Source organism: Protobothrops mucrosquamatus, unplaced genomic scaffold, assembly GCF_001527695.2.
Source record: "Protobothrops mucrosquamatus isolate PMUCROS unplaced genomic scaffold, P.Mucros_1.0 scaffold2750, whole genome shotgun sequence".
NCBI lineage: Eukaryota > Metazoa > Chordata > Lepidosauria > Squamata > Viperidae > Protobothrops > Protobothrops mucrosquamatus.
The window spans coordinates 23,448-49,143 of NW_015388791.1; the positions used below are offsets into that span (position 1 = coordinate 23,448).

The 25,696-nt window shown below is 40.5% G+C and overlaps 1 protein-coding gene across 1 annotated transcript in view; it reads right to left on the reverse strand.

Moving 5' to 3' along the window:
• PTPN12 (protein tyrosine phosphatase non-receptor type 12) overlaps positions 1 to 19,204 on the reverse strand; it is a 31,552-nt gene extending 12,348 nt beyond the window's left edge. The window contains exons 1-11 of the mRNA XM_015825673.1: positions 19,102 to 19,204; positions 15,654 to 15,730; positions 12,887 to 12,982; positions 12,137 to 12,175; positions 11,657 to 11,728; positions 10,995 to 11,054; positions 8,191 to 8,333; positions 4,418 to 4,484; positions 4,017 to 4,094; positions 3,786 to 3,884; positions 1,292 to 1,377 (exon numbers count right to left, since the gene is read on the reverse strand). Of these exons, the coding sequence (XP_015681159.1) occupies positions 1,292 to 1,377; positions 3,786 to 3,884; positions 4,017 to 4,094; positions 4,418 to 4,484; positions 8,191 to 8,333; positions 10,995 to 11,054; positions 11,657 to 11,728; positions 12,137 to 12,175; positions 12,887 to 12,910 (668 nt within the window). The 5' untranslated portion in view covers positions 12,911 to 12,982; positions 15,654 to 15,730; positions 19,102 to 19,204. The remainder of the gene's footprint in view (positions 1 to 1,291; positions 1,378 to 3,785; positions 3,885 to 4,016; positions 4,095 to 4,417; positions 4,485 to 8,190; positions 8,334 to 10,994; positions 11,055 to 11,656; positions 11,729 to 12,136; positions 12,176 to 12,886; positions 12,983 to 15,653; positions 15,731 to 19,101) is intronic.
• Between the last annotated feature and the right edge of the window lie 6,492 nt (positions 19,205 to 25,696).

Genomic DNA, 25,696 nt, shown 5'->3' on the forward strand with positions numbered 1-25,696 from the left:
ACTGCCAGGAGTTCGACTCAGCCTTCCATCCTTCCGAGGTCAGTAAAATGAGGACCCAGATTGTTGGGGGCCATATGCTGACTCTGTAAACCGCTTAGAATGGGCTGTAAAGCACCGTGAAGCGGTGTATTAAGTCTGAGTGCGATTGTTATTGCTATACAGTTAGTCCTCCAGTTACAATCATTCATTTAGGGACGCTTCAAAGTTACAATGACATTGGAAAAAGTTGACTTATGACTGCTTTTCACACTTAACGACCGTCCCCATGGTCATATGATCAAAATTCAAGCGCTTGGCAACTGGCATGTATTTATAACGGACGTGTGATTCTCCATTTCCCAGACAGCTTCCGACAAGCACCATCAATGGGGGGAGCCAAATTTGCTTAATGACCACATGATTTACTTAACTGCAGTGATTTACTTAACAGCTGTGGCAAAAAAGGTCACAAAAACGGGGCACGATTCACTTAACAACCGCCTGTCTTTAGCAACAGAAATTTTGGGCTCAGCTGTAGTCGTAAATTGAGGACTGCCTGCTTAGAGTTGCAATTAAGTATAAGGCGATATCGTTCGCAATTGTAGACATTTTAAGATTCAACGCCATGTGTAACAGGGAAAGTCTGTGAAATTACACTTCCTTCCAACGTTCTCAGTCAATATGTTTGAAATTTGAATAAAAGTCCGATCAGAACTACGAAAGATAACGAAGACCAAGACAATATACAATATACTAGGGTCTTCAAACTTGGTCCTTTTATGACTTGTGGACTTCAACTCCCAGAATTCCTCAGCCAGGCTGAGGAATTCTGGGAGTTGAAGTCCACAAGTCATAAAAAGGGCCAAGTTAGAAGAGCTCTGCAATACACTGTGGGGGAAAAAAAAAAGATGGATCTTGTTGCCTTTGGGAATTACCAAGATCCATTTGCTTCCTCCGGATATTTTCATTTTAGTTTTACAGTCAGCCGAAAAGCAATGCTGTCTTTGTGGCAGACTTTGAAGTATCTATTTGGTGGGAATAACTAAAGAATGGTAGAGGACAGGAAGGCCTGGAGGAACGTTGTCCATGGGGTCGCGATGGGTCGGACACGACTTCGCAACTAACAACAACAATCCTCTTGAGTCCTACTCCCTGCTTGCCTGGGAGTTTCCCAACAAATTTGCTGGCGCCTTCCGCTCTTTCCGTCCCCAGAAGAACACCTGAATTAAGTTTATGCAGCTGCATGGAAAGTGAATAAATCCACCTTAAATGGATTCCTAATGACTTGCCAAGAGTGGGTTCAACAGCATACCTGCGTGTCCGAGGTGGCTTAGGGGGAGGGGAATCCTGCTTCTCCGGGTCTTCCGAGCTGACGGCATTCTCTGTGCTATCTTCCTTCTGTCAAAAGAATAAGAGACCGAGGGAGTTTTATTCAGTTTTATTAAAGCGCCTCCCCCCCACACACCAAGCAGAAAATTCAATCAACCTTCTAGAAAACGAGAATGCAAAATGTTATGGAAATTTGAATGTATTTATTTTTATGTGTTTACTTATGAACGTTTTATGCCGCCCGTCTCCACACAAGGGGATTCTGGGCCACATAAAAATAAATCTAAATACAAGCAGTCCTCAACTTAGCAAAGTTCGTTTAGTAACCGTTCAAAGTTACAGCGGCACTAAAAAAAAGTGACTTGTGACTGTTTTTCACACTTGCAACCCTTGCAGCATCCCCCTAGAGTCACGTGATCAAAATTCAGAGGCTTGGAAACTGGCATGTACTCCTGACGGTTGTAGTGTCCTGGGGGTCAAATGATTGCGACAATCAAGGTCAAAGCCAGATTCACTTAACACCCAGGTTACTAAGTTAACAACTGCAGTGCTTCATTTAATGAACTGTGGCAAGACAAGTCGTAAAATGGGGCAAAATTCACTTGACAACAGAAAACGATGTGACCTGGAGTACCATATGGAGTACCATATGATCAAATACTTGTTTGGATACGGTTAAAAAAATAATTAAATTTTGGATGCGGATGGGTTTTATAATAAGAGAAATGTCATGTATAAGTAGTATAGTATTTTTTTTTATGATATGGGAAACGTAAAATACTGGGACGATTTAAAGGTGGGAAATGTTTTGGATATTTAAATGTAATCAATCTTGAGAAAACTGTAATTGATAAGAAATGTTTTGATTATTACTGAGGGAAAATTAAGCTTAAATAAGAACTCTGAAAACAGGACTTTTAGCGATTTACGTAAGATGGTTTTTTGCAAATGCACTTGTGAAATAAGCTGATTAGAAAAGACGCTACATATTGACGTTATTGTTATTCGTATAAATACTAGGAAAATCTTTATATTCAACTTTATATGCACTGAAAATACTAAGAACTATATTTGGTAAAAGGAGAATATTATTGGAAGAAGAGAGGATCAAGGAAAGGTATTTCTAGCTAATATGTTGATTATGAAATCCCAGAAATGAACTATTATTGGTTGTTGTTAAATATATGAACCCAGACAACACTAAAGATTGTTAATGTAAAAAAATCAATAAAATATATTAAATATATATATATATATAAAGAAATTTTAGTCAAGGACTACCTGCATGTTTTATATTATTTTTCTTTCTACCAAGAAGCAAAATGACTTAACAATGCAGAAGCAGCATGATGAGACAGGAAAATTCTAGAAAACAGTGTTTAGGGTTTTTTTTTCAAAACTCTTAAGATTAAAGCATGTCATGGGAAATTTCAGCATGGCCTAAATCTATTAACTTATGACTAAAGCGTGAGACGCCTTCATCAGAGTCCCATTGTTCATGTCTCAGACTACAGAAATTCAGAAGCTTTTAAGAACTCATTTATGTGGTCACTCTAAGTCAAATATTTTCAGTTTGGAAACTCAACGCTTTGTCTGCCTGTGGTTACCTGGCTGGAGTTACTCACTGAAACTGGATATTGCACAACTGCCTTTGAAATGGCTGATGTCTAGAAATAAAAGGTGTCTAAGAAATTTGAGCAAACACAGGTAAAACGAGACAGACCAGAACATACCCTACAATTATAGTGTGCCCGGTATGTGTTTTTTGAACTTTGTTCTGGGTAGGATGGATTTGCTATTTGTCAAAAAATTGAAAATTGGCACCCAGGCAAACTACTGCAGAAGTCAGACTTGGTTTTATTTCGACTTACTCAATACAAAGTACAAATTAAAGATTGTACAGAGTATCAAGGCCAGCGTCTATTAACAGGTTATGTAAAGAGGCTTTCAAACCAAACCTAGTAAAGTTAAGTAGGTTGGGTGATCTAAATCAGGGGTCTCCAAAACTTGGAAAACTTTTAGATTTGTGGACTTCAACTTCCTGGCTGGGGAATTCTGGGAGTTGAAGTTTACAAGTCTGAAAACTGCCACGTCTGGAGACTCCAGATCTAAATGACTGGGTGTTGCTTCAAAACCTTGGTGTCTCAGGTCAGCATCAAAACCTTGGTGTCTCAGAAGCGTCACGTCACACAATTGCCGCAGACCGAGTTCAAAAGAGCCCGCGTGGGGAATTTTAACAAGAAATGTCGAAAGATCAAAGAGAAATTAACGGTAACGTTCTGCAGGAGTCAAAATTGTGATTCAACTGGGTCCAAGGCAGCTGGAAGTTCATTCATGCACTCACAGTGTTTCAAAAACTGCTGACCAGGGGAAGGAAATGAGGCAAAACAGAGCAAAGGTAAAGTAATTCAACTCGTGGAAATGATACGGTTTCAAAATATTTAAAATAAACAAAACATATGACTTAAGCCACATACCAATCCGTCTGCAATTTTCCAGGCCGCAGAGCTCTCGTATTTTTGCAACTGTTTCTCAAATAATTGCGCTATGGCTCTATGAACGAGTTCATACTGTTCCTAGGTGTGCGGGATAAAGACAAGGATTAACTTAGCTCATTGGAAAAGACGCCGTTCCCCACCCCCAAATCCTTCATGCCCCCCAAATCCTTCATGCCGCACCGTTCATTTAGATTCCGAAGACAAGGTTACCTTAGTCTGCACCGCAGAATGCCTTTGAGTCCTCATTTCTTGTATTAAATTGAATACATTGAATTCCTCTGGAATTTTCTGCAACAACAGAACACGAGCAATGGATTTTTTTTCCACGGGAGAAACTTAATTTCAAACGTTCTATAATGCATTTACAAACTGCTTAATTTCTTTTTTCTTTTTCTTTTTTTTTGCTCTGTGTTCCAACACTTCAACAATTAAAACTGCCTTTCCTTTTTTCACCCCCAAAGCAGTAAGCCATCTGCTTTTTCTCCAAATTATCTTTCAGGTTTTTTTTTGCTCATGGCGTTCAACTGATTATTCTTCTGTAAAGCTCTAATCGCTTGCATAAGATGACCTAGTTTTTCAGCATGTCGATGGCTCTAAAAAATCCTCCTTACCCCGGCTTTCAACAAATTCCATGTGTAATCTATCGCACAGATGGCTCCGGTTCGTCCACATCCTGCGCTGTGTAACAAAAAACAAAACAAAAAAAACAAAAAAAGGAGACACATACAGTTTGTGGAAAGCAGATTTAAATTAAAAAAAAAAAACTCCACATGTTCCGTTTTGTAAACACGCTGCATTTTTATTCTATCCAAGGATTCTTGCTACATGGGTGGCATCCAACCCGTTCAAATTAAACTGTAACGCGTACAAAAACATATGTACATCCAGGCGTGTGTATACACAGGTGTCGTTCCCAAGTCGCAAGCAAAACTGAGCCCAAAATTTACGTGGCTAAGTGAGACATTTGTTAAGTGAGTTTTGCTCCATTTTACGACATTTCTCACCACAGTTGGTAAGTGAACCACTGCAGTTGCTCAGTTAGTGACCCGGTTGTTAAGTGAATCTGCCTTCCCCCGTTGACTCTGCTCGTCAGAAGTTTGCAAAAAGGGATCGCCGGGGCAATGCAACCGTCATTAAGTACATGCCAGTTGCCAAGCCTCTGAATTTTGAGCACGTGACCATGGGGAGGCTGCAACGGTCATAAGTGTGAAAAATGGTCATTAAGTCACTTTTTAAATGCCGTTTTAACTTTGAATAGTTACTAAACGAACTGTTGTAAGTCAAGGACTGCAACGATCCTGATTCATCCATATAATCAAATACTTGGGAGAGCTCTACTCTTTGCCAGATGGCTTCTGGGTGTAAGTCAAGGTGTTGTTCTCACCTTTAATACCCCAGAATATTTATCTGAAATGATCAGCTCTCAACGGCACTTGCCCATCCAACAAATCTGGGAGCGTGGACATCTTCCAGGTCCCTTTATTCAGGGAGTGTTATCTTCAAGGACCATGGAAGTCAGCCTTCTCTAGCATAGCAGTCCCCCTTGGAAATCTCCTGTTTTTTCTGTGGTCTATTGAAGTACTTTTACAGGTAATCCTCGACTTACAGCAGTTCGCACAGTGACCGTTCAACGTTACAACGGCACTGAAAAAAGTGACTTAAGGCCATTTTTCACAGTCGCGACCTCTGCAGCGTCCTCGCGGACACGTAATCAAAATTCAGATGCTTGGCAACAGGTTCATATTGATGACAGTTGCAGTGTCCCGGGGTCACGGGATTCCCCTTTTGCGACCTTCCGACAGATTCACTTCACAACCGGGTTACTCACTTATCAACCGCAGTGATTCATTTCACAACTGGGGCAAGAAAGGTCGTAAAATGGGGCAAAACCCACTTGACACATGCTTAACCACAGACATTTTGGGCTCAACTGTGGTCGTACGTTGAGGAGTAACTTCACTCCATCAAGTCTTAGGGGGTTGAAGTGTTACGACCTTGTGCCCTCTGGTTTTTAAATGATTTTTTAAAATTTTATTCATTTGTGTCCCGCCTTTATTATTTTTACAAAGAACTCAAGGCGGTGAACATTATCCAACGTATCTTCCTCCTACTGTTTTCCCTATAACAACAACCCTGTGAGGTGAGTTGGGCTGAGGGAGAGTGACTGGCTCAAGAGACAACCTGCTGGCTTTCATGGCTGGGACCGGGGGGGGGGGGGGAGACGACTAGAACTCCCAGTCTCCTGGGGATTGGCCCAAAGTAACCCAGCCACTTTCGTGGCTAAGGCAGGACTAGAACTCCCAGTCTCCTGGTTTCTAGCCTGGTGTCTTAACCACTAGACCAGGGATAGGCAACCTCGGCTCTTTTATGACTCATGGACTTCAACTCCCAGAATTCCTGAGTCAGCCACACTGAGGGGAAAGGGAGAGGTTTCCAAGCTGAGCCATGCTGGCTCAGGAATTCTGGGAGTTGAAGTCCACGAGTCACAAAGTGGCCTAGGCCTAGGCCAGAGGTAGGCAACCTTGGCCCTTTTATGACTCGTGGACTTCAACTCCCAGAATTCCTCAGCCAGCCACGCTGAGGGGAAAGCGAGAGGTTTCCAAGCTGAGCCATGCTGGCTCAGGAATTCTGGGAGTTGGAAGTCCACGAATCTTAAAGTTGCCACAGTTGAGGACCCTTGATATAGGGCAGGGGTGGGGAACCTTGGCCCTTTTATGACTCGTGGACTTCATCTCCCAGAATTCCTCAGCCAGGCACGCTGAGGGGAAAGGGAGAGGTTTCCAAGCTGAGCCACGCTGACTCAGGAATTCTGGGAGTTGAAGTCCACGAGTCATAAAAGAGCCAAGGTTCCCCACCCCTGCACTAGACCAAACTGGTTCGCACTGATGCTTGACGATTATTCCAAGTCTATACGTACTCTGTGGTACATGACTATTTCTTAATTTATACTGTGTTGTTTTTAGCTCAATTTATTTAATACGGTTGGGAAGAATGCCACTTAAGACTTTCACAACTGAAACAGACTGCAAGCCAAACAAATAAACTACCAGACGTAAAAAATGGCTTTTAAAGTAACTGGAAACATATAAAAGAACTATTCATCTGGCACAAGAAACATTATGTAAAGGCACCCTTTCTCTTCTAGCCACTCTCAAGCAGTGAAGAGACTCTTCTAAAGTAATTACTATCAAAGAATGGAGTGGAGTAGAGTGGAATGGAATGGAATATGGAATGGAATATGGAATATGGAATATGGAATATGGAATAGAATAGAATAGAATAGAATAGAATAGAATAGAATAGAATAGAATAGAATAGAATGGAATGGAATGGAATGGAATATGGAATGGAGTATGGAATGGAATGAAATAGAATAGAACAGAACGGAACGGAACGGAATAGAATAGAGTAGAGTAGAGTAGAGTAGAGTAGAGTAGAATAGAATAGAATATGGAATGGAATATGGAATATGGAATGGAATGGAATGGAATGGAATATGGAATGGAGTATGGAATGAAATAGAATAGAATAGAATAGAATAGAATAGAATAGAATAGAATAGAATAGAATAGAATAGAATAGAATAGAAAATATGGAATGGAATGGAATAGCTCTATTGTCATTGTGGAACTCACAACGAAATTAAGTGCTGTCCACAGGGCACACTATACACAAGTAAAAACCACAAATAAGAACATACATTATATATACACATCCTTCACATTCTATTCACCATTGCGCTCCTCCTAATATCGGACTTCAATGTTGCACTATATGTGGTTATTTAATATGGTTACAGCTCTGGGAAATAAACTATTTTTTCAGCCTATTTGTCTTTGTTTTTATTATCCTGTACCATCTGTAAGATGGAAATAGTTCAAAAAAAGAAATATCCAGGATGAGATGAGTCTTTAAGAATGTTTTGAGCTTTCCTAAGACAACAGGAACTGTACAGTTCGTCCAGGTGGGGGGGGGATGCGAGGGCAGCCAATAATCCTCTGGGTGATGGTAATGACCCTCTGGAGCGCTTTCCTATCTGCTACTGTGCATCAAGCGAACCACACACAAATACAAAGGACACCACAGGAAATAAGGGTAGAAAATACACACTAACTATCCAACAAATCTATGACCAAAAATGTTTCTAATTTCTGTGGCATTCTGGGACACCTAACTAACAAAGCTTTATTTATATTCCCGTGATTTATACGTAGGACTTAAAATTTTTCGGTGTGCCAGACTTTAAAAATATGAAAAGGAACTGGGGAAAAAAGCTCCTCCCACTCCTTTCCTTAATAAAGGAAAAAGAAAAACTACTCAAATATTTCCTACGGTGAGTCACTGGCACTCCTGAAATAATCCCGATGAAAAAAAACAAACATACCTGCAGTGTATACAGATAGGGACGTCTTCGTGTTCCTGATATTCTCTCATTAAACTGATCATGTCCAAAATAGAGTCAAAGGACGAAGGAACATCATGGTCAGGCCAATTGACATAATGAAACTGATATACTCTTCGCGATTCCTAAAGCATCAGAATTGAGGTTGCATTATTTATAAAACCATTCCTTTCGAGAACGTTGTTTTTTCTCAAATTCCTCACTAATCATGGGTGACTGTGCCACACTAAAGGAACTCATATACAGTAGTGGCCAAAATTGCGGAAACCTTTTGGGAAAAGTGTACAGTAGAAATGCCACCTTTGGTTAAGTTTCCACCCATTTTTCTTCACATTTCTTTATAACTGTAGTCTTGTTCCCTTAATAATACTATTTTACATCGCTTTCTGGGCAACCAGTCAACTCTTTGCACCATTAATTTAATTTTATTACGTTTTACATGAAAGAACACAAAAAAACCCAACCCACTTGATAGCGATCACATAACACACTGACAAATGTCCTCCTCTCAGCTTCAATACATGACATTAATCACTGAATCCTACTGTGATCTGATTGGCTCATTGCCAAAACAAAAGGACACCTGATCTCTAAACACGCTCATTGGCTACAATCAGAGGAAGGAAAGCTACCTGAGATCAACCTTAGCAAGTTGTGCTTCCTTTTTCTGGTTATTTGGCTATAACTTTTCATACAATACAGTACAGATAATTGAACAAACTTTGTTGCATTACGTTCTTGATTAAATTATCTTTCCATTAATATATAATTTTATGGTACTCCCCCCCCCCCCGGCAAAAAAGTGGTGTTATTAGCCATCAAACCTCAAAAATACACTTTTCCCAAAAGGTTTCCACAATTTTGGCCACTACTGTAAATAGCTCTGCATAAATTGCTAAGTCTGGTTTATTTGGAACATCTGCTGGAGGTTCTCTTTGAGTTTTTACAAAAACGGGAGAAAGACAGAACCTAAAGAAACACTTTCCAACTTATATGTCTATATTTAGGGTACTATGCGATAGTCTATCAAAATAAATTAAAAGAACTGCACCTGGGGAAAAAAACAACAACGTAGGTTTGGTAAAAGCACAAGGTTTAATATTCAACTGGAAACCTGCCTGTAAAACCTGCAAGGTCAAACATCTACATCGGAAGTGTCCAACCTTGGCCTCTTTAAGACCTGTGGACTTCAACTCCCAGAATTCCCCAGCCAGCCAGAATTCTTAGTAAGTGAAGGGGGTTATCATGTGAAAGTCAAGATCCCAAAAAAATATCCAAATAGCTGAGGCTATCCCTCTACGTCAGGGGTCCTCAATCCCCGGTACCTGGACCGACACCGGTCCGTGGCATGTTAGAAACCGGTCCGCGCAAACAAGCAAAGCCCCATCCGCGGGATGCAGGCAGCACATGAAACCACGCCCCCTCTGGTCCACGGAAATGCCTCTCTCCACGGAACCGGTCCCCGGTGTCCGAAAGGTTGGGGACCCCCGCTCTACGTGATTTGGAAGCTCCTCTGTTTCCATCGTCCTGCTGGGGGGGGGTGTCTACCCGAGAAGCATCCTCTCATTTGCAACTGCTTTTCATTCTCATTATTAGTCCAGTGACTACACTGGCATTTTGCCCTAAGGCAGAGATGTCAAACACAAGGCCCGGGGGCCAGATGCAGCCCACGACGTGGTTTCATGTGGCCCACGAAGCCATCCTGGAAACAGTGAGGGAACGGCCCCCGCTGCCTTGGCCCTGGCCCAGGCCGGCCGGGAGCCAATGTACAATTTTGTGGTGGCCATCTATGCTGAAACGCATTCAGTCTTAGCTCCACAAGGCCGTCTGGAAACAGCGAGGAATCAGCCCCTGCCCGCGTCGGCCCCGCCCCCTGGGTGCATGCCGGGGAGGTGTCACCCTTTGTGAGGAATGAAGAAATGGACCATGCCTTGGCGCTTGCCCCGGTCCCACCCCCTTCTGCCAGAGACCCTCAGATCTGTCCCACTCCTGCCCAGGCTCCCATGGCACCCTTGACGTGAACGATGTCGAGCTGGCCATGCCCACCCAGTAGGCCACACCCACTCCAGCCATGCCCACCCAGTAGGCCGGGCCCACCCTGGCCAAACCTACCTGCCCCCCCCCGAGGACAACCGCAATGCTGATGCGGCCCTCAATGAAATTGAGTTTGACACCCCTGCCCTAAGGCTATTACTGTTAGTCATTAAGTCTTTCTTTCGCTTAAAAAAAAAAGGCTTGCCTCAGATTCTTCCTGCCTTGTTTCAAATGAAAAATGGGATATCTTAGTCCTTAGTCCTTCCAAACTACCAGAAATACGTAAGTCAAATAGCACGCTGCCCTCTTCTCGGCCTCCCCTTAGCTGAAAAGGGGACACTGTACGGCTAAAAGCACAACTATTTATAAAAATGAAAAAAATAAACAAGTGGCAGGTAACAAAGAACAAAAAGGAACGTTTTATCATTTGTCAGGGGTCTGAGACACTCAGAATAACAGAATAACAGAGCTGGAAGGGACCTTGGAGGTCATCTAGTCCAGCCCCCCGCTCAAGCAGGAGACCCTCTACCCTTCCAGACAGTCTCTTCTTAAAAGCCTCCAGTGATGAATCATTCACAATTTCTGAAAGTTCTCAAATCTCAAATTCTCACATCCCTATTTGTTTAAGCTAAACAGAATTATTCCACTAATATGCTACCAAAAACAAAGCAATTTCACACAAGGGTTAACCGAAATAAGAATTATACCGTGTTTAGCTTAATTGGAGAAAAGAGATATTTTATTATACTTACATTCTGATGTTCAATGAGCAGGGTTCTAATATAGTAATCTGTCCTGACCTGTTCAGCTTCCTAAACGGAAAACAAAAGTAGATTTAAGGCTTTGCCCACTTTGACACAGCCTTAAATACACCCGCCCAAAAGCCAACTTCAAACCATGGTTTAGGAAGCTTGACAAAAGCGACAGCAAATTTTGCTCAGATTGACCAGCCTATCCAGATTGGTGCAAATCATCAAACTGTGGCAATTTAAAAATGGAAATAAAATCTGCTAATTTTCTAGTCGCATCAGAGAGGGAATGTCAAGAGATACCCATAGCATGGTTTCATGTCAAACTATAATGTAAATAAGGCTAATCTACAATTCCTCTTTTTTGTAAGTAGAATTTTGAGGAAAAACGCTCCGTTATTAATGCAAACATTTTTTTTATTCTAAGCTATTGTCTGAACAATGTTATCGATGTAGCATTACCAAGACTTTAAATATCTGCTTTTGCTACTCACACAATTATTAATCTATTCAAAGTAAAAACACTTCGAACCCACTACTGATTTAACTCATGTAACTGCAGAAGAATGCAAAACAGGTTTGTGCGTTCAATGTTCACACAACTGTGCATATTAAGCCCAAATTACAACTTCGTTAAAAGACTTATCGGTCATAAAAACACTTACACAAGAAATGTGGAATGGTCCAAATGAGATGGCTTCTTCTCCATACGGTGGCCAGTAACGTTCACATTTTTTCTGTTAGCAAAATGAGCAGTTTTATAAAAATACACACACTTTGGAATGCATACATTTTAGACTTTACCTGGATAAAGCCCTCCCAATCTTTTTACTTCCTTGATTTTTTCACAGTTAATCTTTTTGAAACTTGAAATTTTAGAGCAGTATTGGGATCTGTCTTAAAATTCAGCAGGATACACATTTTTTATAAACCTGTGATTTAAGTGGCACAATGAAATTCTAAATGCTATTTGATTTAACATAGACTCTTAAGACGTCAATAAACAAAATTAATAAACTAGCTGCGTTCTTCTCTTTAGATATTGTTTTTTATCACTAAGTAAATCTAAAACTGTTAAATCAAGATTTAATTTCATTATCACCCATAGCAAATGTGGCAAGGAAATTAATGTGATTCATACATACCCTTCCCATTTCAAATTCCCGACAGGCCATTACAATAATCTGGGGAAGGAAAAAAAAACCCAGATGGGTCTAGAAAACATTGCCAAAATTGTCTGCCAATATGTGGAGGGTTTGCATTTTGTATCAACTGACATTTCCAATGTAATTTTCAGCCCCCCAGACTTAAAAGGTACAGGAAGTCCTCAACTTACGACCACAATTGTTAAGTGAGATATTTGTTAAGTGAGTTTTGCCCCATTTTACGACCTTTCCTGCCGCAGTTGTTAAATGAATCACTGCAGTTGTTAATAACCCGGCCGTTAAGTGAAATCTAGCTTCCCCATTGACTTTGCTTGTCGGACGGTCGCAAAAGGGGATCACATAACCCCGGGACGCTGCCACTGTCATAAACATGAACCAGTTGCCAAGCGTCTGGATTTTGAACACATGAACATGGGGATGCTGCAAAGGTCGTAAGTGTGAAAAACGGTCATAAGTCACTTTTTCACTTGTACCATTGAACAGAGACTAAATGAACTGTTGTTGTAAGTTGAGGACTTCCTGTAGAGAGCATTGGCCCTTCCAGAAGCCTGGCTGCTCTCATTCACCTTTAAGTAATCTGAAATAAATACGAACAGCTGAGATACGATTGACGTTCAGCCAATCTGCTTCCAAAGGTCGTCGGGATGCGACCATCTTGAGTGCCCAACAGCCTCCCCCAGTTGAATCAGGTAGCAAAATTTCTCGTAATATGATCAATTCGGTACTTACCGCGACATTGTACTCCCATATCATTCTCCAGAAATCAATTACTGTGTTGGCTAGTGGTCCCTGGGTAGCAACATACGCTTTTGGTCCATGTACTCCCTAAAATTGCAACATGCAGCTGAATATTAGAACAGAAGGAGATGCGTTTTTAAGACCGTTTGTGCGTAAAAGGTCCAAGATTGTTCCAAAGACAGGGGCGATGAGTGGAACGTGAATTTTGAAAATATCCCAACGGTGCTTTTTTCCAAGACGCAACTGGACTTTCTTGTTTTCCTTTGAAGACGTTTCGCTTCTCATCCAAGAAGCTTCTTCAACTCTGACTGGATGGTGGGGAGTGGAAGGATTTATACTCCTCGCAGAGAGCTGTTCATTTTAGCGAGTCCTAAAGGATGCGACATCATCTATCTCCGGTCTACAACACGGTCCTTTCAAGAAGGCTCCACACCCATTTGTACTACTCAGGTGACCCTGAGGACCACAGATAAACCTCCAGGTGGCTTCAACGATTCTCCAAAAGAAGGCAAATGACCAGCTCTCTGCAAGGAGTATAAATTCTTCCACTCCCCACCATCCAGTCAGAGTTGAAGAAGCTTCTTGGATGTGAAGCGAAACGTCTTCAAGGAAAAACAAGAAAGTCCAGTTGCCTCCTGAAAAAAGCATCTTTGGGATAACTATGATGACTGGATGGCTGAGAATCTCCACAGAATTTTAAAAATAGATGCAAAGTCTCCACAAACTCACTTTTTCAAGCCAATAGGAAAATTTAAAGAAATCCTAGAAAAATACCATTTTTTTTATTCATGAAATACAAGTTAATAGCAAACCCTCCCATAAAAATTCACTGTAACAGCCCAAATGCTCAAGGAGCATTATTAAGTTTTTTTTCCAGCTACAGACTGCAAAATGTATGAATTGTTTTCTCTTTAAATGATTGCTTTTCAGATTGGCTTCAATATCCTAAAGTGAAACAGTTTATTTTAAAAAAAGCAAACAAAATCAACGTCCAATTTTAAGATTTTATTTAAAGGATACAGGATGCTATTAAGGATTGCCTAATCTAATTTTTGAGGGAAAGACACTACAGATGCAAGGACCCAAAGCCCTAAAAGCTAACCCATAATAACTACTTTCCATTATATAAGCTGCTCATGGATACACAAATGGAGCTGATGGATGACGTACGGTATTCCCTAAAGAAGATGCATTATTAGTGAACCAGGAAACTGACTTGGATAACTTTTCTTTACCGGATAAACAAAAAGAGTCTGTTAAGATCTTGAAGGATTTTATTAGAAATAACAAACAAAATGACAAATTTTACATGCTGGCTACACGGAAGGAATGTAACATTCTGAAAGATTTCTGGCTTAAAAAAAGCAGAGAGAGAGAAAACTCTTTTTTGAAGGGATTAAAAAATAAGATTCTTAAAAACTTAAGGAAGGAATACAAAGTCAGCTTATTCAAGCAGGGCTAAAAGAAAAAAAATGTTATGTATGATTGCTCCTACTGGACTTTTACTGTCAATAAACAATTGACAAAATGTTTGCATTTTGTTTTTGTTTTTTTGCTTAAAAGAGACGCTGTGGGGTGAAGAGAGATTATATTGTATTTAGAGGTGGGTGATATGCTATTAAAATTGTTTTTACTTGCTGGGAATAAAGGGCAAAGTTACACTTTCTTTTTTTCACACTTTTTTGTATTTTACTGTTTGCATGTTTGTAATTAGTATTCGCTTTGATTCTCTTCATTCATAATTCTTAATAAATTTGTTAGAAAAAATAACAATAAGTTGCTTTGGTGATTCCATTCCATTGCAGTAAAAATACACATTACTGCTTCTGCAATATAAATACACAAACCAAATGATGTTACTTTAATTTTAATTTACATGTATACATAACCCAAACTAGACTGTTGTTTCTCTGTGTCATATATGTGGGTATATGCATAATTCTGTATTTATTTTTGTCATATTTATGTAGTGTATACCGGTGGTGATCCTTTGAGAGTTGAATGCAATGAAATTTCATTTTGATGTATGCCGATTAGCGTACATTCAAAGTGACAATAAAGTTATTATTCTATTCTATTCTATTCTATTCTATTCTATTCTATTCTACTCTATTCTATTCTATTCTATTCTATTCTATTCTACTCTATTCTATTCCATTCCATATATTCTATTCCATACCATACCATACCATACCATACCATACCATCTATTCTATTCTATTCTATTCTATTCTATTTCTATTCCTATTCTATTCTGCCTTCTTGAAGAATTACATGTTAATTTATGATTGACGCATTAAAGGCAGAAATAAAAAGGTTTCAAAAATTGCTTGTACTTTACAACGTATGTATCATACGCTAATAGCTGATTAATTAAAAATTATACATTTACTAACATACTTTATTCAAATCTCTTAATTAAGGCCTCTTATTCACTTTCAAATTACTACAGTCAAGTCAAACAGGTTATTGCATGTTGCTAAAATTAGAGATTTTATTTCCTCTGGTTTTGTGACTAATTTTGCTACATTAGCTTGGCAATTATTGTTTCCTGCACTGACGGTTTAACAAGGTCATCTTTTCTCCACTTGTTTTGGTTTTGGGGGGGGGGATTCCAGCTTCTTTGCCTTCAAGCTCAACAGGATCACACACAATTCGTCCGTACCAAAAGGTGATCTCCGGGGAGAAATTTAAGCCAGTTATTTTGAAGGATTCACACGTCCATCACACAAGGCGATAAAGTTACATGAATACCTACCTTAATGAAATTTGCGTTGATGTAGTCAGAATCTTGCGTGGGAGTTTTTAACGTCAGTTTAACTCGACTGTGATCAACTGAAATACAGCAGATTTTGGACAAATTACTTCGCCAGCCGAGACGATGTGGGCTCCCTAGATCAAATGCCAATTTTAGGCAGTTCTTGACTTACGACAATGGAGCCCAATGTTTCTAAGTGAGACCATTGCCAAGTGAGTTTTGCCCCGTTTTATGACCTTTCTTGCCACAGCTGTTAAGTGAATCACTGCAATTGTTAAAGTTAGTAACACGTTTGTTAAGTGACTCTGGGCTTCCCCATTAACTTTGTCAGAAGGACGCAAACGGTGATCACAAGATCCCGGGAGTACGTAACTGTCCCAAATACACAGCAATTGTCAAGCATTTGAATGTTGATTGCCTAACCGTGAGGAGGCTGCAATGGTCGTAAATATGGGGGGGGGGAAGCGCATGTCACTTCTTTTTTAGTGCCGTTGTAATTTCAAACGGCCGCTAAACGAATGGGAGTAAGTCAAGGACTACCTGTAGTCACTACAGACTATAGACCAGGAGTAGGCAATCTTGGCTCTTTTATGACTCGTGGACTTCAACTCCCAGAATTCCTCAGCCAGCCACGCTGAGGGGAAAGGGAGAGGTTTCCAAGCTGAGCCATGCTGGCTGAGGAATTCTGGGAGTTGAAGTCCACAAGTCTTAAAAGTTGCCAAGGTTGAGGACCCCTGATATAGGGCAGGGGTGGGCAACCTTGGCTCTTTTATGACTCATGGACTTCAACTCCCAGAATTCCTAAGCCAGCCACGCTGAGGGGAAAGGGAGAGGTTTCCAAGCTGAGCAATGCTGGCTCAGGAATTCTGGGAGTTGAAGTCCACGAGTCATAAAAGAGCCAAGGTTGCCTACGTCTGGTCTAGGAGGCTCACCGCTTAGAACAGGAGGACTCAGGACAGGGGTAGGCAGCCTTGGCTCTTTTATGACTCGTGGACTTCAACTCCCAGAATTCCTCAGCCAGCCACGCTGAGGGGAAAGGGAGAGTTTCCAAGCTGAGCAATGCTGGCTCAGGAATTCTGGGAGCTGAAGTCCATCAGTCATAAAAGAGCCAAGGTTCCTCACCCCTGCCCTATATCAGGGGTCCTCAACCTTGGCAACTTTAAGACTCGTGAACTTCAACTCCCAGAATTCCTCAGCCAGCCACGCTGAGGAGAAAGGGAGAGGTTTCCAAGCTGAGCCAGGCTGGCTCAGGAATTCTGGGAGTTGAAGTCCACGAGTCATAAAAGAGCCAAGGTTCCCCACCCCTGCTATAGACTTACAACAGTAACCATTAAAAGTTAAAACAGACTGAAAAGTATGACTGATGACCGTTTTTCACAGTCATGACCTCTCAGCGTCCCCACGGTCACATGATCAAAATCTAGACACTTAGCAACTGGTTTATATTTATGACGGATGCTGTGTCCCGGGGTCACGTGATCCCCTTTTAAGACCGTCTGACGAGCAAAGTCAATGGGGATACCAGATTCACTTAACAACCGGGTTACTAACATACCAACTGCAGTGATTCACTTAACAACAGTGGCGGGAAAGGTCGTGAGATGGGGGCAAAACTCGCTTCACAAATGTCTCACTTAACAACAGAAATGTTGGGCTCAATTGTGGTCGTAATTCAAGGACTCCCTGTACTGACTTAGTCGCTTGCACAAATGCTTTGAACGTCAACCATCCAACATCCATTACACTACAGAATCAAATTCCCATTCGAAGGCGACTGCCTGAAGCAGCAGATTTGAGGATGGGGAGATATTAGTGACAGCCCTCGGTGGTTTCATCCTATGTTGGAGAACAGAAAAGCTTCACAACACAACTTGCTTTGTACCCTTGTAAGTTAGCTTGTTATTCTTAAATTCAGAAGATAACACAAGCCTCGCGGTAGAATTGAAGAAATCCAGTTTACTCTGTGTGTGTGCAATGAGCAGAAGCTGTGCTATATCTCACTTCAGACATAGAACTGCAGTTCCATTTTATTTCAAAGATCACTAACCTCAGGTGTGTGGGTATGTGTGTTTTTAAGAACACACCAAGCTGTGATAGAGAAAAGAGGCAAATCTGCCCTAGAACATGAAATGCTTAGAGTTGTCCTCTTAAATATCAGGGAGTTCAACTCAATTCTTTTAGCTAACTCGAGATATGTGTCCAAGTAGTCCTCAAAGTACGAATATGATTGACACCTTAATCTGGGTTGTTGAGCAAAGCAACTGTTAGGCGAAACAGCCACATGACTCCTTCACTCAACAACCACAATCCCGGCACTTCCGGTTGCGGTCATTAAGCTCTCTCCCAGGTCATTAATCGGACGCAGTAAAAGAGCTGTTGCTAAAGGATTCCAACTCTGTGTGGAGCTGAAATCCTTCCAGCAGGCAGCCCTTTTGTTCTTGCAGTCTGCTGAAGGACTTCCCTTTTTTCCATACACAGAGGGGAAATCCTTTGGGGTGGCTGCAGGAACAGAAGTCTTTGGGAATTCAGCTCTGTCCCTACAGTCCCACAATAGATTCTACCCCCTATCCTTGTGCATGGAGGGGAAATCCGTTGTGGGGCAGCAGCTGAAGATTTCAGCTCCATTCCGGAGGTTGGAAAAAAGATTGCAAAAGGTGATCACATGTCAATTGGTTATAAATGCAAATGGTAATGACATAAAAATGTGACATTTTATCATGGCTGGATGTGCTTTCTATAAAGCAACTTTTCAGAGGCCATTATAACTTTGAACAGTCATTAAAGGACCAGTCGTAAATCAAAGACTATCTGCAGTCTTAGCATCCTGCTAATCTAATCACACAATAGGCAGTGAAGGAAACTATTTCTTTATTTTGTTGTATTTATAAGAAGATAAAAGGCAGTAAAAAAAACAGGCAATTAGCATTATTTAAAATGCCATGACTGCAGGAGAACAGGATCCATTACCTACATATTTAAACTTTCATTTTAATTCTAGTTAAACTTTCACAAATGTGGGCTTTTTTCTCTTATTTAAAGCTATCACTTAAATATCATGTACGTTCAAATAAGATACGATCAGAATCTATATACTGCACAATGTTCATTCCAGGTTTTCTCTCTTTTTCCTTAAGTTGTAAGGAACACGACTTTTTGAAAGTAGACGGGCATATCTATTAATAAATACCATGTTTGATGATTCAAAAAAAAACTTTTTCTACATTAGTTTGGCCACGAAACTTAACATATTTTTTTTCCAAGACTGGAGATAAGTTTTTAAATAGAAGATGCAAGTACAGCAAAACAGAAGCATTAATATAGGCAGATGAAAAAGCTTAGGAAAAATATGTGTTTCCAAAAATGATTACCATCTAATTCATCTTATGTGTAAGACTGTAAATGTTAATCAGATTAAAAACATTATTAAAAAGAAGAGATTGCGACTTACATGGCAGTATATCTTTATATCTGTTCTTTTTCACATTTTCTTCCTTTTCTCCAGTGATGGTTGGGTAGATCTTTTCTGTTCTATATTTTGTTGATAACCTCCTCAATCTCTGTAATTAAAATGTTCTGAGCTGTTACTTCTTTAACGGCTCCACTTCATCTCTACTACAAAGGAATATTTCTCTCTCCTTTCCTTTGTTAACTTTTTTCTTTACATAAACTATAATGGCTTTCTCACATACACACCACGAACCATTTATTTTCAAAATTAAGGACAAGCTAATACAGGGGGGGAAGCACTTTAGGATGAGCTTTTCAATTTCTTTACTGCGTTCAGAAAAATTATTGGAGCTACTGCTGATTAAAAATTGATCATGTAACTGGGAGCCAAATGAGAGTAAGATTTAAGACACAGGAATATACACAATTTTCTGACACTCGTTCTTTTTTTCATCTGCTGAGCTTTAAACAGGAATGCAGTCGTGTAATATAGTAACGCCTAAGAATAGAGAAGAATTTTTATGGAACTGCTAGCACTTGGTTTTATCAACTGTAACTCTAAGCCACAAAAACATACACAACATTATTTGTTAAGGTGAACCATATATATAAAAAGGAAATGATAGAATATTTTGTGCAACAGAAGTTCAACGAATAATCAAGCACTCCGAGAAGGGTGAGAACCAACACTGTAGTAAAGTATTAGTCAATATTCAATTAAGGAAGGATAACCTGGATGTGTTGAGAGGTTTTTTTTCTCTCTTTTTGATGCACTTTTTAAAAATGTCTTGATTGTTTTGTGTTTTCTTCTGGGGGGGGGGGGGGGGTTGTTTTTTTTTTTTTTTAATTGGAGTTTCGTATTTTAACTGAGTCCTTCGGGAGAAGGGCGGGATACAAATAGGAATAATAAATAAATAATAAATAAATAAAACTTTCTTTTGAATAAAATTAAAAAATACAAGGAAAAAAAATAACGTCCACCTTATGTCACATTTATGCCAGAACTCAAAATGTATGTGTTTTTTTTCTTTTTTATATATATATATTTCTTTTTTCTATCTATCTATCTATCTATCTATCTATCTATCTATCTATCTATCTATCTATCTATCTATCTATGTCTGCCTGTCTATCTTTAGCTATGTATCATCTATCTATCTATCTATCTATCTATCTATCTATCTATCTATCTATCTATCATCTATGTATCTATATCTATCTACTATCCATCCATCCCTCCCTCCCTCTCTCCCTCCCTCCCTGTCTGTCTGTCTGTCTGTCTGTCTATCTATCTATCTATCTATCTATCTATCTATCTATCATCTATGTATCTACATCTATCTACTATCCGTCCGTCCGTCCGTCCGTCCGTCCGTCCGTCCGTCCGTCCGTCCGTCCGTCCGTCCATCCATCCATCTATCTATCTATCTATCTATCTATCTATCTATCTATCTACTATCCAGTCTAGCCTCCAGTCCCCTCATCTTTGTTGCTCTTCTCTGCACTCTTTCCAGAGTCTCAACATCTTTTTTACATCGTGGTGACCAAAACTGGGTGCAGTACTCCAAGTGTGATCACTTCACGTGATCTTGATTCTCTCCCTCTGTTAATGCAGCCCAGCACTGTGTTGGCTTTTTTGGCAGCTGCAGCACACGGCTGGCCACAACTGAGCCCCAAATTTCCAATGCTGAGCAAAACAGTTAAGTGAATCGTGCCCCTTTTTACCACCATTTTGCCATGGTTGTTAAGCTAATCACTAACGCTCTTAAGTGAATCATGAGGTTGCTAAGTGAATCTGGCTTCCCCCATTGACTTTGCTCATCGAAAGAGGATCACATGACACTGGGAACATCATAAACACGAGTCAGTTGCCAAGCATTTGAATTTTGATCACCTGACCAAGGGGACGCTGCTACGGTCATAAGTGCAAACTCTGGTCCTAAATCACTTTTTTTTCAGAGCCGTTGTAACTTTGAATGACCATTAAACGAACGGTTGTAAGTCAAGGACTACTTGTAGTAGAAACGGTATTGTTATATGAACCAGGAATTACACTGTAACTGTGGCTCAAGTTGCAAAACAAATTAAACTTTAACAGCCTAGTGTTAAAATAATAATTTGTAAATCCCACAAAGGGACAACTGTTATACTTGCAAGGACGACCAACCGGTAATAAATATGGACAGCCCCGTGAGCAATAAATGTTGGCAACCTGCTACAAAAAGGAATTTCTTAATTATAAAAAGTAATTCACCGCAACTGCGTCAGTAGAATTTGTATTACACTTGCCTACCGTCAACAACTTCTTTACTAGCAATTGCTGGAGAACCATAAAATACTTGAGTTGTTATCAGTTGCTTTCGTCCTGACTCATCTCCTGAGGCCACACTGCAGAGTGAGTTATTGGTGTGGTGTGAGTTAAGCAGTAGTGGTTGCGTTTACGAACAGAACTGGCAAAAAAAAGTCCAAGCGCCTCAGCATTTGAAGCCTGGTCTTTCTTAGGTTTACCTTTTATTTAATGCTTTTAAGAAAACATTCTTTCCTAGGTTAAGTGTATGCCTTGTACAGATCAAGCCAGGGGCTCCCACTATGATGAAGGCTAGGGCTTTAATCCAAAGGATCAGGCGAGTACAGTAATTGCATGAACAGCAGCTCTAAAATGATCCTCCATATAAAGACAGAACACGTTTCCTTTTGTATGAATGGAGGAGAGGAAAGGAGCAAGATGGAGGGGAGGGGAGGGGAGGAGAGGGGAGGAGAGGAAAAAAGAGGATAAAAGAAAAAAATAAGAGAAAAGAGGAAAGAGGAAAGAGGAAAGAGAGGAGTAAAGGAAAGGAAAGGAAAGGAAAGGAAAGGAAAGGAAAGGAAAGGAAAAAAGAGGATAAAAGAAAAGAGAAAAGAGAGAAAAGAAAAAAGAAAAAGGAAAGAGAGGAGTAAAGGAAAGGAAAGGAAAAAAGAGGATAAAAGAAAAGAGAAAAGAGAGAAAAGAGAAAAGGAAAGAGAGTAGTAAAGTAAAGAAAAGAAAAGAAAAGAAGAGGATAAAAGAAAAAAGAGAGAAAAGAGAAAAGGAAAGAGGAGTAAAGGAAAGGAAAGAAGAGGATAAAAGAAAAGAGAAAAGAGAAAAGAGAAAAAAGAGAAAAGAGAAAAGGAAAGAGAAGTAAAGTAAAGTAAAGTAAAGAGATTAATGTATGAGACTATTAAAGTCATAATCTCAATCCATGAACAATAAAATAAAACCCCTTTAAAAACCCAGCTCTTTCTTAATGGTCGAAACATGTCAAATGTGCCGTCTTCCAATCTGCCTACTGCTAAGCACCACGGAACGTACTTTTTCGCACAAAAGGCCTATTTGTGACAGAGCTCAGCTGAGATTAAACCCACAGCCTAAAAAACCCCTTGTACTTGGGACTTCAACTTTAATAACCCCACAACTGGTTGAATACTGCATATACATATATTTTAAAAAAAGGAATGTAATGTTGCAATGGCTCCTGTTTAGGACTGGAGGTCAATGACAATGTGTTCAAAAGAACGCAGAACGGTTTAGGGGCACCAGTTAACACAGGGGTCTTCAAACTTGGCCCTTTGATGACTCGTGGACTTCAACTCCCAGAGTTCCTCAGCCAGCGTGCCTGGCTGAGGAATTCTGGGAGTTGAAGTCCACAAGCAGGGGTCTTCAAACTCGGCCCTTTGATGACTCGTGGACTTCCACTCCCAGAATTCCTCAGCCAGCGTGCCTGGCTGAGGAATTCTGGGAGTTGAAGTCCACAAGCAGGGGTCTTCAAACTCGGCCCTTTGATGACTCGTGGACTTCCACTCCCAGAATTCCTCAGCCAGCGTGCCTGGCTGAGGAATTCTGGAAGTTGAAGTCCACAAGCAGGGGTCTTCAAACTCGGCCCTTTGATGACTTGTGGACTTCAACTCCCAGAAGCTTTCCCCCAAGATAATTGGGGAGCATTCCTGCGATCCCTCACAATAAAAAGCTCAGGCAATCTGGGTGGGCAATCTGCAGTAGGCCTGTTTGGAGCCAACCTAGATTTACAACCCTCGATGGGACTACATGAGGTGATCCCACCAAACCAGATGGCTACATTTCTCCTTAATTCCAGGTGGCTTCTCTCTTTGATCAGCTTCCATCCATTGCATCTTGTCCCTCCTTCAGGTGCTTTGGAGAATAATTTGACCCTCTTCTTTGTGGCAGGCTCTCAGATACTGAAACACTGCTATCACGTCTCCCCCGTTTCTTCTTTTCTTTAGACTAGCCAAACCCAAGTCCTGCAGCCGTTCTTCGTATGTTTTAACCCTAACCCTTAGATCATCTTATTTCCTCTTCTCTGGATTTTTTTCCAAACTCTCAACATCTTTTTTGTGATACGGTGACCAAAATTGGCTGCAGTATGCCGGGTGTGGCCTCACTAGGGTTTTATAAAGCGGTACTGACACGTCGCGTGATCTTGATTCTATGCCTCTGTTTATGCAACCCAGGATTGTGTTAGCCTTTTTGGCGGCGGCTGCTTTGACAGACAACCAGAACAGGATGCTCGATCCTCAAAACGGGTATAAATTCACTTAACAAATGACCCACTTTACGACAGAAATTTTGGGCTCCATTGTGCTCGCAAATCGAGGACTTACCCAGACTTCTCCATCAGTTAAGACAGGGGTCCCCAACCCCCGGTCCGTGGATTGGTACCGGGGCCGCGGCATGCCAGCAACCGGGCCGCACAAACAAGCAAAGCCCCATCCGCGGGATGCAGGCAGCACACAAAACCACGCCCCCTCCGGTCCGCGGAAAATCCTCTCTCCAAGTAACCGGTCCCTGGTGCCCAAAAGGTTGGGGACCTCTGAGTTACAATATATCACAGAACCGTCAAGAATGCCCTTCCCATCCTCTCTTATTTCATATGGTTCTAGAAACTTTGGTTTGCCTCGTTAGACAAAATACTAATATTTACATTATGGGGGGAACCACCGCAGCTTCAGATTTGACGAATCTGTTCGGCTGCTTTCAATTCCTAAAGGATTTTAATTCTGGAATCACCCGGGGACAGCTGTAAATTACAGGGGGCAACTATACATAACACTCGCAGCAGGTACTGGCTAAAGGAATACACCGTACTCCAATTCAAATTCTGTATTTACAGCCAGAGATCAGCAAGTGATAAAACCAAAGAGTTCAAAGACAAGGCAAGAGAAAAGGACTGTGTTTGATGTTAGTTGTTGCCTTGTTTTAACTGCTGAGATAATAAGCTTGGCTATTGTGTAGGCGGTGGTGCGGTTTGGGTTTCAGAGAAGTGGGCGTAAAAATTGTCTATTCCACCAGGCTGCTTAGTTTTTTTTTTTAAAAAAAAGGATGGGGGTTTTATGATGTCCTTTCAAGAGCCTTACATAAATTACAGGTTTTTTTTTAAAAAAAGGACAGGTTGAATTCTCTCAATTTCCCCCAGAGCCCCCAGGGCAGGAAACTGAGTTACAGGAATATTGCAAAACCTGCCAGATAACATCACAAATGAAAAAAGATGGATGCCTGGCCAACAATATTCTCTCTTCTAATGTTCTTCCCACCTTACGCTGTAAGATAATCAAAACTAAAAAGCTGACTTTCTGAAGTTATTTATTTATTTTTATTTCTTTCCCAATTGTTAACAGTATTCATTTCACAAATATGGGTTTCCTGACAGTAAGAACAATCAACCAGTGGAACGGCTTGCCTTCAGGAGTTGTGGGTGCTCCCACACTGAAGGCTTTTAAGAAGGGACAACCCAATTGTCGAAAATGGCATAGGGTCTCCTGCTTGAGCAGGGGGTTGGACTAGAAGACCTCCAAGGTCCCTTCCAACTCTGTTATTCTGCTAAATCTTGACTCTGGACAACATACAGTCCTAAAAAAACTAACAATTAAAAAAAATCAGCCATTAAATCACCAATCAAAATTACTAATAATGGAGAGTTGTCGTTATGGGCAATAAAGCCATCTTACTGTTGTATTATCTATAAACAATTGTTTGAACTGTTATTGGATCCCAGAATATATAATTTCTTTTTTCTAGTAAGAAATGTTTCTAGCAATCCATTTTAGGGCTGCAGGTGTCAATTCATTGAAAATCAATATATTGTGCTTAAAACCACTTTGAAAGAAAGACGAGTCTGGCTTATTTTAAATCAGTATAAATAACAAAAGTTTTCTCAAGTCGCTCACAAAACGTTCGGTACTGGTTCAGAGGAGTGTATTTTTTTGTTAAACTTCAAGGCAAAAAATATTTTACTGCATAAAGATCAAAATAATATATTTACAGACGTCTTGCAATATATCCATCTAGCAGCCCCCAATAGTTTTATAGATCAAGTCCCCCTAGACCAGATAATCAGCAATGGTGGAAACCTTGCAGATTATTCATCAATATTTATAATAAAAGCATCCACAGAGTCATTTTGAAGCTAATGGGCAAGGAGAGCCACAAGTAACAAATGAAATATCAGTCTTTGTTAATTCCTCAGAGGGAAGAATCTGAAGAGGCATGCAGCGTATTGCAAATGCCCCTTCTAAATCCATTTCCACCTAGGATTAATTCAGATTAAAAAGGAGGATTTATTAGG